Source organism: Nothobranchius furzeri, chromosome 4, assembly GCF_043380555.1.
Source record: "Nothobranchius furzeri strain GRZ-AD chromosome 4, NfurGRZ-RIMD1, whole genome shotgun sequence".
In the NCBI taxonomy this organism is placed as follows: Eukaryota; Metazoa; Chordata; class Actinopteri; order Cyprinodontiformes; family Nothobranchiidae; genus Nothobranchius; species Nothobranchius furzeri.
The window spans coordinates 6,404,251-6,422,011 of record NC_091744.1 but is presented as its reverse complement, the minus strand read 5'-3'; the positions used below and the strand labels follow the sequence as shown (position 1 = coordinate 6,422,011).

The following is a 17,761-nucleotide window of genomic DNA, read 5'->3' as shown; positions in this document are numbered from 1 at the left end:
ACTCCGTCCCAGTGAGTTTGAGTTTGACACCCCTGGTTTAGATGGCTCAATTAACTGTAGCCTATCATTTGAAAACTACTTTTTATTTACTCAGGAACATTATTTTATCATCATAAATACTAAAGTGTGACAAAACTGAGAAAACTTCAATACAAAGTTCTTGTTCTCATATTTGGTTTATTATTGTGGACTTTCCTGTTTGTTATCGTTCTCTGCTGGCTGAGGTGCCAGTAGGACTGAGGAGCGCCAGGTCCCAGCGGTAGTTTGGAGAACTGCATGAAGCTGGAAGGAGGAGGAGAGAGGAAGTTCTCCATGAACTTTTTTTCCTCTTTAGTTCGGAGACGTTCCGTTAGATTTCCAGAGGAGGGGGGCTGTGATCGACCAAAACTCTTAAGAAAAGTGACGAGAAACACGAAGCCAGAAGATCATCCTTTCCTCTGAATCTCCAACTTTTCACATGAAAGGCGCGAGGAGGCGACGCGTGTTTTTTCAGTTTGTTTTGCGCGTTTTGTTCTTTCCCAGCCTGGGAGGACTTAACACCATCAGAGGCGATGAGATGTGAGTGAGCTATGCCTTGTAGAAATGGACTGACTTTATCCAATCAAAAACATGGCGTCTGCGTCCTGAGGTTGAGCCTCTTTCCCGGTCTGCTTGTGGCGCTCTGCTGCCTGGAGGTGTGGGGCTCCGGGAACGGGCCCGGCGGGAGGAGCTGCGGCCCCTGTCCCGTTAACTGTAGCTGTGCGTCCGCGGGGCCCCAGCAGCTCTGCGTCGTTAACTGCTCCAACATCGGGCTGGAAAGGGCCCCAGCAGCGGTGGACTTCCCTCTAACCGTCAGCGTGCTGTAAGTCCGAATGTTTACTCAAAATATGTCACTTTTGTCTCTCCAAAACAAGAAAACAAGTTTATTATAGTGGCTTGCCCCCCCAATTGTGCGTTAAAAGCTGTAAAACGCACTCCTCCCTTATTCTCACCTTTGACACTTCAGGTTATATTAATTAATTTGTTAGAATAAAAAGTTTTCTAACCAAAAGTTGAAAATGTTTCTTCTAATGTTTCCAATTAGTGTTTTAGTCCCGTTGTTGCCAAATGCATGAAGAAAACAAGCATGCACTTAAAAAAAAGCGTTCACTTGTTGATTATCTCTAAATCTTTACAATTAAATCAACTTTACAGGCTAAGATTTTAGTCAAACGAAACTTTTATGACCGTATGTTATTTGGGAAATGACACTTTTGTTTATTTCTCCCATTTTGATTAGTTTAATGAAGAGACTTTTGCAGCATTGCTGTTTACCTGCATATGTTTACTGTTAAAAATAATGCAGCATGTTTATGTAAAAAAACGAACACAGTAATATAATAATAAACATTTAATCCACTTTAAGGATAATTTTTTCATATCTAAGTATTTAATAATGGATTTTTAAAGGCTCTGATTGCTTATGAATGTTTTTGTGATGTGACAGGGCTTTATTTATTTTTTATTAATTATACATTATTTTTAATTCAGCAGATTTTGGTGCATTTGCTAAAAGAACATTGTGTTCAGCAACAAGTCAGACCACGTGTTTCCCATTATTTATTCCCCCTGCATCTATAATCTTTATTTAACTTCAATTACATGCTGATTGCAGTGTGCATGTTGCAGTGGACCAACTTCACAAAACAGGCTGTAAAGGAGGTTTCACCAGAAAACATCTGCTTGTGTGTTTAGTCTTTGTTGTTGCCACTGCACACAACAATTCAACAGGTTTATTTAATTTGAGCTAATATTTAGTGTGACTAAATCAGAGAAGATGAGGGATTTGTTGAGTTTTGCTGTAATTAGAGATGTGTCCAGTTTTAAGGTCTAATTCCAGATGGTGTTTGGTGTGAGCCTGGTGGTAATAATGACTTTAGATGAACCTCTGCTCCCACATGGAGGTGACTTGACTGTGAACATTACTGCCTTTACTAACTAAACCTCCAGGTGCTGCTTTTATTTGCAGGAGTGCAGCACTTTAACTCCAGTGGAAATGTAAAGATATTTGCTTGGTTTCCCTTAAGATTAAATTCACTCAAATCCAACATTATCTTTCGATTAGCAATTTCAGAACAATTTCTGGTTTAACAAAATCTTATCACATGTTTGTTTTCTGCTCATCTGGGAGGAAATGGTCTTAGATGCACCTGAATCAGGAAGTACTACAAGTCAGCTGGAAGAGAAAGTAGCTTCAGACGGTTTAGGATTGTTTTTCCTGATATTTGGACGACTCGCCTCTGATTGGCTAACAGCAATAGAACTCTACCACTGCTTCAGGCTGCTCTGCAATGTTGATGTTTTATCTCCACAAGGACAGGCGGTAGAGCAGGTTGTCCAGTAATCGAAAGGTTGCAGGTTCGATCCCGGCTCCGACCAGGGAAAGCTGCTGTTGTGTCCTTGGGCAAGACACTTAACCTGCCTTGCCTGTTGGTGGTGGTCAGAAGGATAGGTGACGCCTGTGTTTGGCCAACACATTCTCACACCCTAAGCGTCGGAAACAAACGCTTGGTCAGACACCCTCCACATCAGACCCCTGACGCCAAAAGTGCCCTTTTTCGTTACTTATATGCGAAAAGGGGTTTTTCCCTTTTGTAACTGCAGATCCCAATGCAGCGTAAAACTGACGTGATGAGATATCCGCTAATGCGGCACCGAACCAGCTCATTTAACCGCACCTAAACCTAACGTTTCACTATAACCTTCCTCTCTCCCTCATCCTAACCTTAACCCTCTTGCTACGTAAAACGTTACTCTCACTGTGATCAAGCGTTTGTTTCCCATGCATTCTGACTCTGACAGTCAGAGTCTGACCGTATTTGCCGCCCAAGGGGAACGTTAGAACATACCATCTGGCGAGGGGGAGGTTACAAATACCCTCTACTTTTAACCTCCACCGTGGTAGTTGAAACCTCCCCCTCGCGTTGGCTCGGTCCAAACCTGACCAATGACGAGGCGGCTCCCGCCATTCACTTCATAGAGCCGGCTTTTAGAGCGATCGACACATCGCTAACATGTTCGCTAGCAAGATGGTTAAGGTTAGGATAGGGGTGAGGGGAAGGTTAAATAAGAGGATAAGGTTAAATAAGAGGATAAGGTTAAGGTGAGGCACAATGAGCTTGTTTGGTGCCCTGGCTGCGGACATCCCATCGCGTCAGTTTTACGCTGCATTGGGATCTGCAGTCAAATAAGGGAAAAACCCCTTTTCACACATAAGTAACGAAAAAGGGCACTTTTGGCGTTAGGGGTCTGAGGTGGAGGGTGGCTGACCAAGCGTTTGTTTTTGACGCGCTGGGAGTGAGAATGTGTTGGTTTGGCAGGTCTCGCCTATGTCAGTGCACCCCAGGGCAGCTGTGGCTCATCACCACCAGCGTCTGAATGTGTGTGTGAATGGGTGAATGACTGATTGTGTTGTGAAGTGCCTTAGGGGGTTGTAGAACCATAAGAAGGCACAATACAAATACAGGCCTTTTACCATCCACAAATAACACATGCCTGGAGAAGTTCTGATGTGTGGTGGAGTTGCTAATGCAAACGGTTAGCTTCTATAGCTGAGATGTTGTCTGCCGTTTCCTGGATGCCAAACTGCAGCAGCCTTCCCTGCTGCGAGTCAAGATGGGTGAATCCATGACAGTTAAGTGACAGTGCGACGTAGATCTGTCAGGTTTTTCAAATCCTAGAGTTTCACCGTCTATTTTCTATCAGAAGTTAATGCAGGAGATAGGTGTAGGAGACAATTTATGTTCGACCTGCATGAAAAACTCAGACTGACCGATTATAATCATAAATAATAAAAAAAATGTTTTTTCACTCTTTCACATCTTAATCATTCATGTATCTGATGGTGAAATGCTAATTTGGCTTTTTGATAGACATTTTTAAGTTAGCAAAATTTATTGACCCTTTACACCGACGTCACCTAATCTCGTGGGTCCACCATGGTGGACGGCAAAAGCATGTAAACAGTGAGCAACACAAGCACTAAACAAAGGGAAAAGTAGAGCCTGGAATTGTTTTTGTGATCAAAACAAAATCTAAACTCCTCCAGCATTCTTCAACCAGTTCATGCCCAGTTCAGTTATTAGAAGAAGTAACGCTCTAGCCGTGGCTCATAGAGAGCGGTATGCTAACTAGCTTACCAACGTTAGCTTACCTTCTCTCTGCAGCTGTTCACCGATGTAAACATGTTGCTGACTTTGCCTAAATTCACCCCTCTGGATTTATAACATTATGTTGTAAACAGCGTTTCACTTTACACCAACGGTGATTTTTAAAAAGTCCGGATCCCTACCAGCTTCTGTTGCTGGTGGTGTTACCGGGTTCAGCTGCTGCTCTCACACCGGAATGAGAAGATCTCTGAACGGCGACGCTCATATAAATAAATAACGTAATTTTAACACACGTAATCATACACTGGAGCTTTAATATTGTTAATAATTGTCTCACTTTAAACTACAGTGGATGGAGCGCAGTCTCCGTGGTGAAATACCCATCCATCAGGATTATCAATAACTAGTATAAACACATCACATTTATCCCTGTCCCCGTCTTCCTCATGAAATATATGAACGTTAATCTTACCCGGTAAAAACATGCTTGCTGCAAATCTGAGGCCTGCTAGTCCGCTTGATTGATTGCTGCAGTTCATCTCCGTCCTCAGTCTCCATCAAAGTTATTAAAAAAACAAAACGAGTTGAGTTTACGTCCTTGTCTGTTAGTTCAGCCAGCCACGCAGCAAGCTAAAACCATTTTACTGTCAAATCAACTAAATGAAAGCGATAAAAGGCTACAAACTGGCTTGTTTTGACTAGCTTCACTGGAGTTTCTACGGGTGTAAATGGTCTTTTTGCCGTCCATCATGGCGAAGGGGGCGGTCACATGAGTGGCGTGATGTCACGTGCAAAGGGTCAATAGAGAGAGCATAGAAACATAGACAATTGGTACTTTATCCTGTTATGTAAAATAATGTTTTTGTAAATGTATGGCCATTTCTTCCTTTTGTTAAATTGTGTCTTATAAGCCTATATGAGCTGGGCGTGTGTTGTGCACGACACTTAAATAACATGTATTCATTCATTCATATAATCAGATATAACCAGAAATAATCATTAAAAATGTTTTTTCAGTGTTCGACACTTGACAGAAACTTTAGGTTTGCTAACTCAAGCATTTTGGAGCTCCGTATAGATCTTTATGGTTGTGCTGGAGGTGACAGAGATTTTTAGTTGAGCATGTCTTGCAAAGTACCTGCGTTTGTTTAGCACCATGTCTCTTGTAACCAACATATCTTTAAATAAGGGACGTGGTGTCGTTGTAAGCATGAGTTCTTTCTTACTAACATTTTCTGCACGTCTTGCCTTCAGCCTTTGCGACGCTATCTAAGCTAACTCAGGTGTGTGTTTGCTAGCCATCTAAATGGAAGTGCTGTCTACCTTGGGGCGTGCATCTAATGTAAGAATAACCAAATGCATGAAGGGCTCTATTTGATTGGTCCAAAATGTAGTGCTTCCTCGTGATCAACAAAATGCATTATGTGTAGCAAACATTTGAGCTGACCTTTTATCGGTGTATTTTTTGTTCTTTGCAGTAGGCCTATTGCGCATACTGACATCACAAAGACAACACATTTGTGATGAATTGTGCTGCCCTAATTTTCATTATATCTAGATTTTTAAAACACAAGTTAGTTTGTTATAATTTTTGTTAAACTTGTCAAGAACCATGGTGGAAGGCCTTTAGAACCACATGTGGCTCAAGAGCTGCAGACTGCAGATGCCTGAAATACTTGTTTAGTGACTATGAGTCGTTGCAAAGTGTTTTATTAGTTTTCATAACCAGTAGTCACTATTTCTTTCCCTTATCAAACACCCATTCACACAAGCACAATTGGAACCACTGTGGTAACCTGGCAAGCCAGGTGACGTACTCATCGCTACGATTGTCAGCCAGTGGGGCGGTCTGCCTACACAGTTGATGAAGATGCAAATACATCCTTCTCCTAAATAAAGAACTAAAGTATCTCCAACTGCTACTGACTATAAGGAAAGCCCAAGTCTAAATTGTCTAACGTTGATGCCAAAGCGATTTCAAATGAGCCGCCGTCCATGATTTTCTTGCTCAGTCACAGTAATATCCTGCTCACCAAACCAAAAGTGCACTGTGATTGGCAAGACACCAGACTGTACGGGCCTGTTGAGGCTCCAACGCAGCCTGGCTAGACCGACCTGCAAACCAAAATCATTTAGTTTCTGCTATGGTCTGTCTAGATTTCTAGGCTACTGCTGTGGTGGAGAGATTTAACAGATTATTAGATTAGCATGCCTCACCATTTTCACCTTAACAAGTTAACAACTGAAATCTTTTTTTTTACAAGTGAAGATTATGATTGCAAAAAACAGAAACAAAACAATTTTTTTTTTTTACCTTTATGTGAAAAACAAATCAGCGCAGCCAAATTGTCTTTACTTCCCTGCTCGCTCAGCCATTACAAAGCCTGTATGAGGTCAGTTGTGGTGCCTCCCTAGTAGAGGTGCTGAAAAAAATCGATTCAAGTCTGAATCGGGATTCTTATTTATAAAGATTCAGAACCGATTCACAAAGGTTCAGAATCGATTCCAAGAACTGAAATATTTGGCATGTTACAGGTTTGAGATGCACTTCTTTGATCTTTGTTAGGAGAGTCAGTACTCCGTTTACTTTGTGGGCCCATAAATTGAGATGATTTATGTTTGAATCTACTGATAAGAGGGCACTTGAATGTAATGTTTTCCATACTCAGAAATTTGAGATATTCTCATATTTAATTTCTAAGGTGATAAATGAGTACTCAGGATTACTCATGTAACTTGTTTCTACACATACTTGAAAAGTATTTGACCGTATTACTTTCAAAGCTACTGTTAATAACTACTGATTTGTTATATTTTACAAGGTAAGCAAAAATAAATGTTGCCTTTTGGTCAAAAGATTGCTTCTGTTTACAGTTTTGGAATCACTTTATTTGACATTGTACATTTGCATTTTTGGAGCATGACCAGTTTAAAGTCTAATAAAAATGTCCCATAGCTTTAACTAACTTGTACAACAAAGTCGTTCATCCTGGAGCCGACACTCTTTGTTAATACTGATTGTGAATCGATTTAAATCGAGAATCGACTGAATCGAATTGGCACCCCAAGAATCGGAATCGAACCAAATCGTGAGTTGCTCTAAGATTCACATCCCTACTCCCGAGCCACCGTCCTGCATGGTTTAGGTTTCTCTGCTCCAACACACCTGATCTGATTTCAGTCAGGATGTGATGAACACGTTTCTGCAGAGCCTGATGAACTGGTGAACACGTGACTCAGCCACTATGTGCAAGTGCTGGATAGGGACAAGACAAAACAGAATTTTACTAAATAATTTCAATAATAGTTTTGTTTGAGTTCAAACATTTTGTGTGATTTTATAAACTGAAATTGAAATATTTATTTGACAAGGAAGTATTTTGCCTTCACAGTGGAAATATACCATCCAACTTTTTAGCAGTCTTTGGTTGAAAACACACACACACGCACACACGCACACACACACACACACACACACACACACACACACACACACACACACACACACACACACACACACACACACAATTTGTAACAGAGCTTTCGGTGTCACCTGCTTTCATTTCCCCTTGCTTCCTTGTATAAAAGCGTCAGCGCTGCGTTCTGAGTGAGAGACAGCGTGTCGTTTGTATTTAATGAAGCCATCAGTTCAATGAGCCTCCCTCCTCTCCATCTATGCCCCTGTCCAAGGACGTAATTTTCACTTTAGAAGTGGGGGGGGACACGGGGGGGGGGGTATCTTTACAATATGTTCTAATGGGAAACCGGCTTCAACACAAACGGTTGCTTTCCGCTAGGTCCTAGAGCTCAACCAGTGTCAATTTAATATAGTGTAATATTATTTTTGGATGGTAAAAAGTGCAGGGGTCAAAACTTGACTTTGGAAAAAGTGGGGGGGACATGTCCCCCCTGCCCCCCCCCCCAAAATTACGTCCATGCCCCTGTCTGTCCCCAGAAAATGTTCCAGATACACCCTCAGTGAAAGACAAAAAAAAAAAAAAAAAAAACGAATCCAGCAACAGCAGAGGTTTTTTTTTCTGTTTCTGCAGAAGGGAAGTTGGAGAAGAACATTCCTGTTACACACCAGCCCATCTGTTCCAACCCACACACATAATAAAATCTCATAGCACTTCTTATGGAGACTTTTGGAGCTCTGAAGTCATTTCTGGGAAACGCTGGAGGAATTAGGCTTCTGCAAAGGTTTCTAAAAAGCACACATGGTGGAGAGGGTTTTGTTTACATATTTAGGATTAAACTAAGTTAAATGCACGATAAAGATGCTTTTTGTGACAATAGCAATGCCTTAATTGGTGAGCTATGTCTTGAGCATTCAATGAATGCATACTTTAGTACTCCCCACATATGTCTAATACACTAATTATATTAACTGTATTGTTATTTTAGTAGCAGCAACATAAGTCACTCTTTCCCCTTTATTTGTTCCCTGTCTGACCTTGTCCCCTTTTCTAGAGGTGCTTTTCATTAAAACGTCCACCTAAAAGGTGAAATCAAGTGGGAACGACTAGATGAAGGGGAGAATTTGTTGTGTTGCCATGGCAAACGTAACCGATGACTTCACTCTCGGAAGAACAGACATTCCTGAAGGCTGTAAATAAGAGCAAGAGACCAGACACGAGTCTGTGCTTCTTACACACAACTCTTATTAGAAATGTTTGTTCATTGTGGATTTAGCTGGAAAAAGGTGCAGAATTTGTGGATTTGTGTGTGTAAGTGAAATAAGTTGGTTTTATGGGTTGTATTAAGTCCTTTAAGCTTTTATCACTAATAAGAAGACTCTGATCTATCGTATCATCTCACTTAAAGCATGGACTCTTGATCCGGTTCATTTTCTTGGTCTGCAATCAGAGATTTTAGAAATAGCTGTCTGAAAACCAGACTGCTAACTATTTTAGTTTCTACCACTCTACTGCTCTTTTGATCAGACTCTTGATATTTCTGGACGAGTTTGTTTTCTCATCATTAACCTCTGCGTGAGGGTGAGTCTTCAGCTAATCTGCGGTGCAGATGAACTTTGCCTGACTTTTCTCAGCTCACTTATCTTTGCCCTTTTAGAAGGCTTATTTGAACAAATCAGTTTTATTGTGGAGAAGCCACGGAAGTTGATTAACTTTAAGAGCCTCTTCAGAAGTCATCAGTAGGGAGCTAATGATTTTGCTGCTGTTGACTCATCATGGCTTTTTTTACGTCGAAACTTCACGGATTCATTGAATCAGTTGTGATTATGAATTTGCCCACAGGAAGATAAAGATGCCTTCAGACGTGAAGATGGGTGTGCTGATTTTTTTAGGTGAATTTCACGCTTATGTCCGTGCGCTAACCCTCTCAGGCTCAAAATAAGTTTTGATAAAAGCACGAACAACTAAGTCCTTCAGAGGTACTTCAGAGTCCAAAAATGCTCATGAAATACTTATGTGGAGTAACCAGGTTGGTAGGTTTTAACATTGCAAATCTGCAACGCCTGCCTCTAGAGGGTTAAAAACTTGTTTTATGTAATAAAAAAATAATTGAAGACGCTGCATTTCTTGAAGAAGTTTTAAAGCAGCAGTGTATAGTTTCCTGGCACTAGGGGGCAGTACATGCATTTCAGGGTAGTTTTACACCATATCGTCCTGCAAAAAACTTTACAGTAAATGTTGTTACTTGTGGAGCAGAAAGCTTGCAACCTTGGCGTGACTCCTCAGACTTTGATGGCCTTTCAGTTAATTCCATCGAGAGAATGCAATGTCGATGTTAGGTTTCTAGCGCTGTAGTTTGTGGATCTGTGCCTGCCGATGACGTCATCATACCACAGGAATACCACTCGGCCAAATATATTGCATCTCTTTTTCAATTCTGTTCTTTCACATGTGCTTTAGAAAGAGTTGAGCAGTTTTGTTATTAAATTCATGTTCCTTATTGCCTAAATGTTTTCAAACATGGTAACATCGCGCATCCAGCCAATCATCTAGTGCAGCGGTTCCCAAACTTATTTAGCCACGCACCCCCTTCTATGTCCCAACCATGTCGACCCCCCCCCCCCCCTGCGCCCCCACATCGGGGCATGGCTCTCTATATATATATCAGATGTCAAGCTAAACAGACTCTTGATAAACATTACACATTAATAAACATTCGCTACCATTACAATTTCCTTTGATTTCATTTTAAATAAATATTTAGAGTGCCCAGGTAGCACATAAACAATGCAATTTAACGGTTTTCTTAAAGTAGGAACGTTTAACCTGTGCGGCCAGAGCGCTCTCCTTCCTTCTGTTCTGCGTAAACCTGAGCTGATCACCTACTTGTGCGTAATCAAATGTCTATAGGGGACAAGATATAGCCATGATGTTCACTTTGACCTCAGACCGACTTATTGCTGTTTTATGGTGTGGCTGAATCTGCGATCCGCTGCCATGCGGACTGGAATAACACATGCTGCAATAACATGACTTGTGGTCAGGTTCATGAGGAGTCACTGGCTGGAGCGGACCCGACTCATCCCAGAAGCTAATATCTTAATTTGACCTTGAATGAAAAATAACCTCTTAAAAGTTTTTATCACGGTGGAGGCAGCGTTCATTTCTGCCTTCAGTCTGATGGCGGGCTTGAGTTAAAGCAGCGAGTGCGCTTATTGAATCTGTGTGCGTGTGTGTGTGTGCGCGCGCGGCACAGCCGCTCCAGTCACCGCGTCTCGCGCTATTTAAACCAATGTTGTAAAATGACTTCTGCCCAGCCCAGATGTGCTCACATGTGCACCCGTGAGCCGTGGTTCCGCTGGAACGCGTCTGACCTCTGACAGACGCACTCTGAACTTCAGATCTTCAGCGCGCTGTCAATATAGCCTGAATGGGAATCATTTCTTGTTATTTTGTTACATCCACAATGTTCTGTGTGTGAGGTTTACAACGTCAGAACACCTGCATGAGACAGGTGTTAATTACAATCTGCCAGAATGACTCGCCACCTTCAGATTCCTCCAACACCGTTAAAAATGATCAAATACGGAACATATCGGCGTGCGCAGGCCAGAGTGCTGAAGCTCGGCGCATTGTTATTATGAAGCTAGGGCACATGTGGAGGACGCGCGCGCGCGCGCAAAAATATACTTGTTTTCAATTACATTTATTGTGCCCACTTACTTTTTCTTTGGCCCACCCACAAATGAGTTTCTACGCTAATGGTGACATATGACAGACTTCTCTGAGCTCCGCAGCCATTACACTTTTCACCTCGCGCACCCCCTAGCGGCAGCTCTGGGGGTGCGCGCACCACAATTTGGGAATCCCTGATCTAGTGTGATGTCATCGACAAGTGCAGGACCCCGAGCCGGCCAGAAGGAAACATGGCGTCTAATATGGCATCCCCTGAAGATGCTAGAACTGCACCCTATGTACTTTAGACCCGATTTTCATGGTTATATTTTATGAAGCCTCCAAAATTTTTCAACAACTGAACATCATTCACGTTTTGATGGATATTTTCAGAAATTAACAGTAAAAATGCACATTGCCAATTTTAACATGTCTGAGCTGATGAAGTCTTTCAAACAACATTTTGTAGGACTTCCCTCAGCATGTTTTGTCGTAACCCTCTGTGATTATATGAAACGGTTGGTCAGGATAAAAAAATGGCTGAATTAGACCAAGATGATGTTGATTCCAAATTTTAGATTTCGATTGGGAAAGGTCATTTCCAACTATTTTTTCCAGTTCCCGAGCACACAATTTGCAACAGTTATATTCTTATGCAATCTTATTATGCTTAAAAGGAAACAGAAACACGACTCAACAAATGCTGCAGAGACAGTGGATCTACTGTGTGTTTGCAGGCAAAGACATTTAATGTTGTTTTATGGCACCAAATCTAAAGCTGATTTGGGACGATTTAGAAGTAATAAACAACACCCGTTTGTGAAGTCACCGAGGATTGTTCCTGATTCTTCAGGTTTTGTGGAAATTTATAAATAACTCCTGAATGAGAATGAGGAGTCCATCCCTTCCTTTTACCTGTATTCAACCGAGGTGTTTGTTTTAAAAGGTGACCTTTTTCTTAACTTAAAAAAAACTTCTTATTGTATTTTTGTTTAAACAAGTGAAGAAAAACAACAAAACAAATACCACGAACATCACAGAAGAAAACCTAGGACAGTGCTTGCAGGGGAAAAACAAATAAAAGTAAAATTTTCAATGACTCCATTCAGATGTCTGTCAAATCATTTTTTCCATTTCTCCCAATCCGTTTCAAATTATAACTTCATCAATTAAATGTTGTAATTTAATCCACCCATTTCCTGCATTTTCACTATTATTTTTGTAGGGACACCCACAACTCCTCTTTTAGCTTCTAAAAATCTTAAAGTTTAAGTCCCAGTTTAGTTGTTAGTTAGTTGTCACACACCTATGTGCAGTAAAATTACATTTCCACATTTGACTCATCCTCTGTGGGAGCTGTGAGCTGCAGACACGACTGCGTTCTGGAACTGTTTTGTGGTTTAACCCTCTCAGGCTCAAAATAAGTTTTGATAAAAGGATGAACTAAGTCCTTCAGAGGTACTTCTGAATTCAAAAATGCTCATGAAATACGTATGTGGAGTAACCAGGTAGGCAGGTTTTAACGTTGCAAATCTGTAACGCCTGCCTCCACAATCAAACTCAAAGTCAAAGGGAGGCATTGGGTCCCTTTTTAAAAGTCTTTGGCATGACCTGACCATGAATTTGAACTCACAATTTCCAAGTCTCTGGGCAGATACTCATACCACCAGGCCACAGAGAAGGTAAGAAAATATATTTTGTTGGGGCTCATAATGACCCAGGAGCCTCGATAAATGGCTGAACACAGCTCCATTAGAAACCTTTACAAAGGAAAGACTGTTTCCCCTCCCGCTCAGCCAGTACATGATTGATTAAGATGTGAAAGAGTGAAAAAACATTTTTTATTATCATTTCTGATTATAATCGGTCACTGTAAGTTTGTCATGCAGGCTGAACATGAAAATAGTCTCCTATACCTATCTCCTGCATTAGGTTCTGATAGAAAATAGACGGTGAAACTCTAGGATTTTAACAGCCTGACAGATCTACGTCACACTGTCACTGAGCATTCATGGAGTCATCCATTTTGACTCACAACAAGGAAGGCTGTTGTTTTAACGTCCGGGAATCAGCAGAAAACATCTCGGCTAGTAGAAGTTAACCGTTAGCATTAGCAACTTCGCCACACAGCAGAAGCTCCTTGAGGCTTGTGGTATTTGTGGATATAAAACATCCATGTTGCAAGTCAGTGGTAGAGTCATGTTGCTGCTATCCAATTTGGGGCGAGATGTCCAGATATTAGGAAATAAGACTCCAAAACTTGCCGTCTGAAGCCCCTCCCCCAGAAAACATCCATGTTGCAAGTCAGTGGTAGAGTCATGTTGCTGCTATCCAATTTGGGGCGAGATGTCCAGATATTAGGAAATAAGACTCCAAAACTTGCCGTCTGAAGCCCCTCCCCCAGAATGACTTACAAGGCACTCATTACTACAAGTGACCACTGCAAATGTATAGAGTAAATGGATGATTCTGAAATAACCAATAAAAAGTAAATAAAAAACATACAGTATCTAAACCAGCAGCAGCAGCAGCAAAACTATGGGCTTAAATAAGGGCCATAATGTTTGTGTAGTTAAAAGAAAAATTTGAAATCGAAAATATGTAAACTGAAAGCAAAAGTCACATTTTTAGAGTGAACTTTGAAAAAGAAAGACTTGGATTTAAAATAAAATCAAACGTTTGGAATATTTGTAAGAACTGAAACCCCAATGGTATTTTTATTTAGAATTTTTCTGAGTAAACTTTACTAAAGAATTTTCAGTAATTTTTTTAATTATTATTTTTAAAAGAATCCATTCAGTCTCAGATTACATTTTTTCACATTCAGATCTTTTTAATTAATGCACAAAAATTTTTCTTCAGGTTCAGATTTTTCTTTCAGCTTAAGATTTTTTTTTTCACTTTCGGATCTGTATTTTTCAGTTACAGACTTTTGGCCCTGTTTTGGCCTGGTGGGCGTGGCTACACAGAGAGGGGCGGGGAATCATGAGTGACAGCAGTGTTGTTGGAAGACCATGCCATCGTTCCCTGAGGCACAACAGCAGCACCCAGGCACGCTACTTTGAGAGCATGGGAAATGACCACTTCTCACGTAGTGGTTGGGAAAACTTCTCATAATTGATCAGTCACGGCGTAATTTCTACACGTTACTGATTGAAAGAGCTTTAGTGACTGAGTTTAAGCAGTTATGCATGACATGTTATCTAACCATTATCAAATAATACAGTGCAGGAGGTGTTTGATAAATTATGTTTATTCCCAGGTTTCCTGAAGGCAACATGAAAAATGGACCATCTTCAGCCTCCAGCGGCCCGCTGTCACTCATGATTCCCCGCCCCTCTCTGTTTAGCCACTCCCACCAGGCCAAAACAGGGCCAAAAGTCTGTAACTGAAAAATACAGATCCGAAAGTGAAAAAAAAAAAATCTGAAGCTGAAAGAAAAATCTGAACCTGAAGAAATTTTTTGTACATTAATTAAAAAGATCTGAATGTGAAAAAATGTAATCTGAGACTGAATGGATTTAAAAAAAAAATAATAAAAAAAATTACTGAAAATTATTTAGTAGAGTTTACTCAGAAAAATTCTAAATAAAAATACCATTGGGGTTTCAGTTCTTACAAATATTCCAAACGTTTGATTTTATTTTAAATCCAAAACTTTCTTTTTCAAAGTTCACTCTAAAAATGTGACTTTTGCTTTCAGTTTACATATTTTCGATTTCAAAATTTTCTTTTAACTACAAAAACATTATGGCCCTTATTTAAGCCCATACAAAACAGCCAATAGTGGGACAGCAGTTTACTGCAGGTTTGACTTTCTGGTTCTTTACCTGGTTCTGATTAGACGTGTACGCAACAGGTTAAAACATTCCTGTCTGTTTTTGAATCTTATGTGTGTGTGTGTGTTTTGCTATTTTTTAGTAACATTTGTTTTAGACTTTGAGCCATTTTAAAAGTTCTTTTTGATAAGTTGGAGTTGACCTAAGGGTCTGTAAACTGGACATTTTGTAGTTTTTTTTATTCAAAACCACAACTACATTAGAATGTGTTTAGAATCATTGCAGAAATCACTGCTAATGACAATGAGCTGTGTTTGTTTCACACACTCTCTTGGCAGAGCTTTAACACATGTTGTAAATAAAGACAAGATGCAGCTCACAACAAGCCATAAATGACACAAAGCAGTTTGTGTGCTGCCAAGTCTATGGATAATAAATACACTTTTATTTAAAAGTTGCTAAATTCTGTTTTGTGTGTAAATTCTTGATTTATTTTGCATTTTTTAATTATGCCCCAATATTGCTGCCCAGAGACACATTATTTTCCCTTCAGATCATGATATGTGGCACTGACATGACTTACCAGAAACAGTCTTTGTACTTTTCTTATTTTGGTGACAACATGTGTGAGTATTGTAAGTGGTGTGTGTGTGTGTGTGTGTGTGTGTGTGTGTGTGTGTGTGTGTGCATGCGTGTGTCCATGAGTTTGAGTGCATCGTTTCGAGGCTGAGTGTGCTAAAACCGCTGCACACAGCTGTTCTCTGCTTGCCAGCTGGACACCAAACAACCCGGGCAGCAGCGTCTGGAAAAATGGACAAAGTGTTCTAAATAAGACAGGAGGTGAGAGGAGGAGAGCCAGAGCGTGAGGCAAGATGTTTGATCGAATCTTCTTCTCAGCTCAACGCCCAGTTTGCAGAAGGACACTGACCTCTGACTTCCCCTCACCTCCATCAGACAGGAGGTTCTGCAGGACAAGTGGCCCACAAGGCAGCGGTGCGTTCGGGATATTTGTTTTAATCCTCGCTGGTGCTGCTGTAATTTCTGCTGCCTCTCTTTCACATTCGTGTCCTCGTTTACTTTAGACCTGAACTCCCTCCATTCAGACCCCACCAGTAGAGCATCCAGATCCAGTTTGAGCACAATTGGAGATAGTTTTGATTATTCAGCTGGATATCCAGGAAGAACAACCTCAGTTTGGTGAACTAGAGATTAATTTTGATTGGACTGCATGCACTGACTGGCTAAAGGCTAATAAGTTACAGCACGGCAACGTTTAAAGTAGCCATCTTGAATCTAATCCAACGTCAAAAACCTCTTAGTTGTTACAGCTGTTTTAGCTAACAAACTACCATAAAAGGATATGTACATAAACTTAGAAGGGATTAAGATATGCTACCCACAATGCATCATAGAAATACCTGCCACATTGTTGGAAGTGAAAACAAACACCAAATTTTCTTCAAAAACATGCTAAACAGCAGTTATTGAAAGAAGCATTTGATCAGTTGGATATAAATAAATAAGTGGGACGATAAATTATCATAATCATACTGATTTTGAATATAAGAATGACACGAGAAGTCAAATTTATCCCTTTATCAGAATTTTTTTTGTTTTATCATGTACTGAGCAGTCCCATTTTTATTCATTTATTTTATTTGTATTACTATTTGTTGTTCTGGTTTATTTGTTCGTGTATACATGATTATATTTACAATTATTAAATATTGTTATGATTTTATTTATAAATCTTACATTTATTTATTGCTTAGACTTTTGTAAAAACAACTTAAACATTTTGTCAGAGTACTGACCATCTAACACAGGATGTCATAATAAATCCAAGTAATATTCAGAAAAATACTCATGAGGACATTGAATCTACATGACAATTGGGCTATGCTAGGTACTGAAAACAATCAACTGCCTTTGCTGTTGCACAAATTTGTTCACAACCAGTGTGTTTGCACCTCCAGCAGTGTGGCACGGGGGTGGTTGTTGTGGTTACAACTGCCACACACCTTATACAGAGGAATATTTTTGATCAATGTGGAATCAACATTGTTTTAGGGTGACAAACTAGCCATTAGCTCCTCAATCTGGTCAGAAAACAATCTGTATTTTCTGTAACAGAGGTAGTTTCGCAAAGCCATCAGTCATCAATGTTTCCACAGATGTCTGCTTCAGAGGATCTGAGCTACTGCTTAAACGACAAATGGAAGAAAAAGGAGGAGAGAGGACAGTGGGGGAGTGAGGGAGGAGCCGAGTAATCAGAAAAGGAGGCTGACGGGGATGAAAGCAACCACAGAGGAGCCTGTGTTTAGTGGGTTAGTGGAGTGTTGGCCTTTGCTTACAGGGACTTGGACCACTTTGTTGCCAAGATGCGGCAGATGTTGGTCTGCAACCTACAGAACTGTTTATAGCACATAAGATCTTGAGCCTCTTTGATGCAAATCAACTTTAACAAGACATCCAGCTTTTGTCTGTTTTACTTCCTAAAATTCTCATTTGTGTCACATTTTTTCTTTCCGGTATCCATACTCCTCACTCCTCTATTTGTGCTATCTGACCTAGGGTAGTCAATGAGGGTTTTGTGTGTGTGTTTTCTCGATCTCCCAACTCGGAATAAGTGGCACCAGACAGGCCTTATAAGGAGTTGTTAGATCATTGGCCACACTGTTAGCAAAACAGAACCATATGTGAGTTGTGTGTGTGTGTGTGTGTGTGTGTGTGTGTGTGTGTGTGTGCGCGTGTAAGTGAAACC

The 17,761-nt window shown here is 40.5% G+C and overlaps 1 protein-coding gene across 2 annotated transcripts in view; it reads left to right on the top strand.

Annotated features, from left to right (window-relative positions):
- The first annotated feature begins 381 nt into the window (after positions 1 to 381).
- The window catches only part of pkd1a (polycystic kidney disease 1a), an 80,707-nt gene continuing 63,327 nt past the window's right edge, over positions 382 to 17,761 (top strand). For both annotated transcript variants that reach the window (XM_015966904.3, XM_015966896.3), the window contains exon 1: positions 382 to 841. In XM_015966904.3, coding sequence (XP_015822390.1) covers positions 570 to 841 — 272 coding nt within the window. In that variant the 5' untranslated portion in view covers positions 382 to 569. The remainder of the gene's footprint in view (positions 842 to 17,761) is intronic.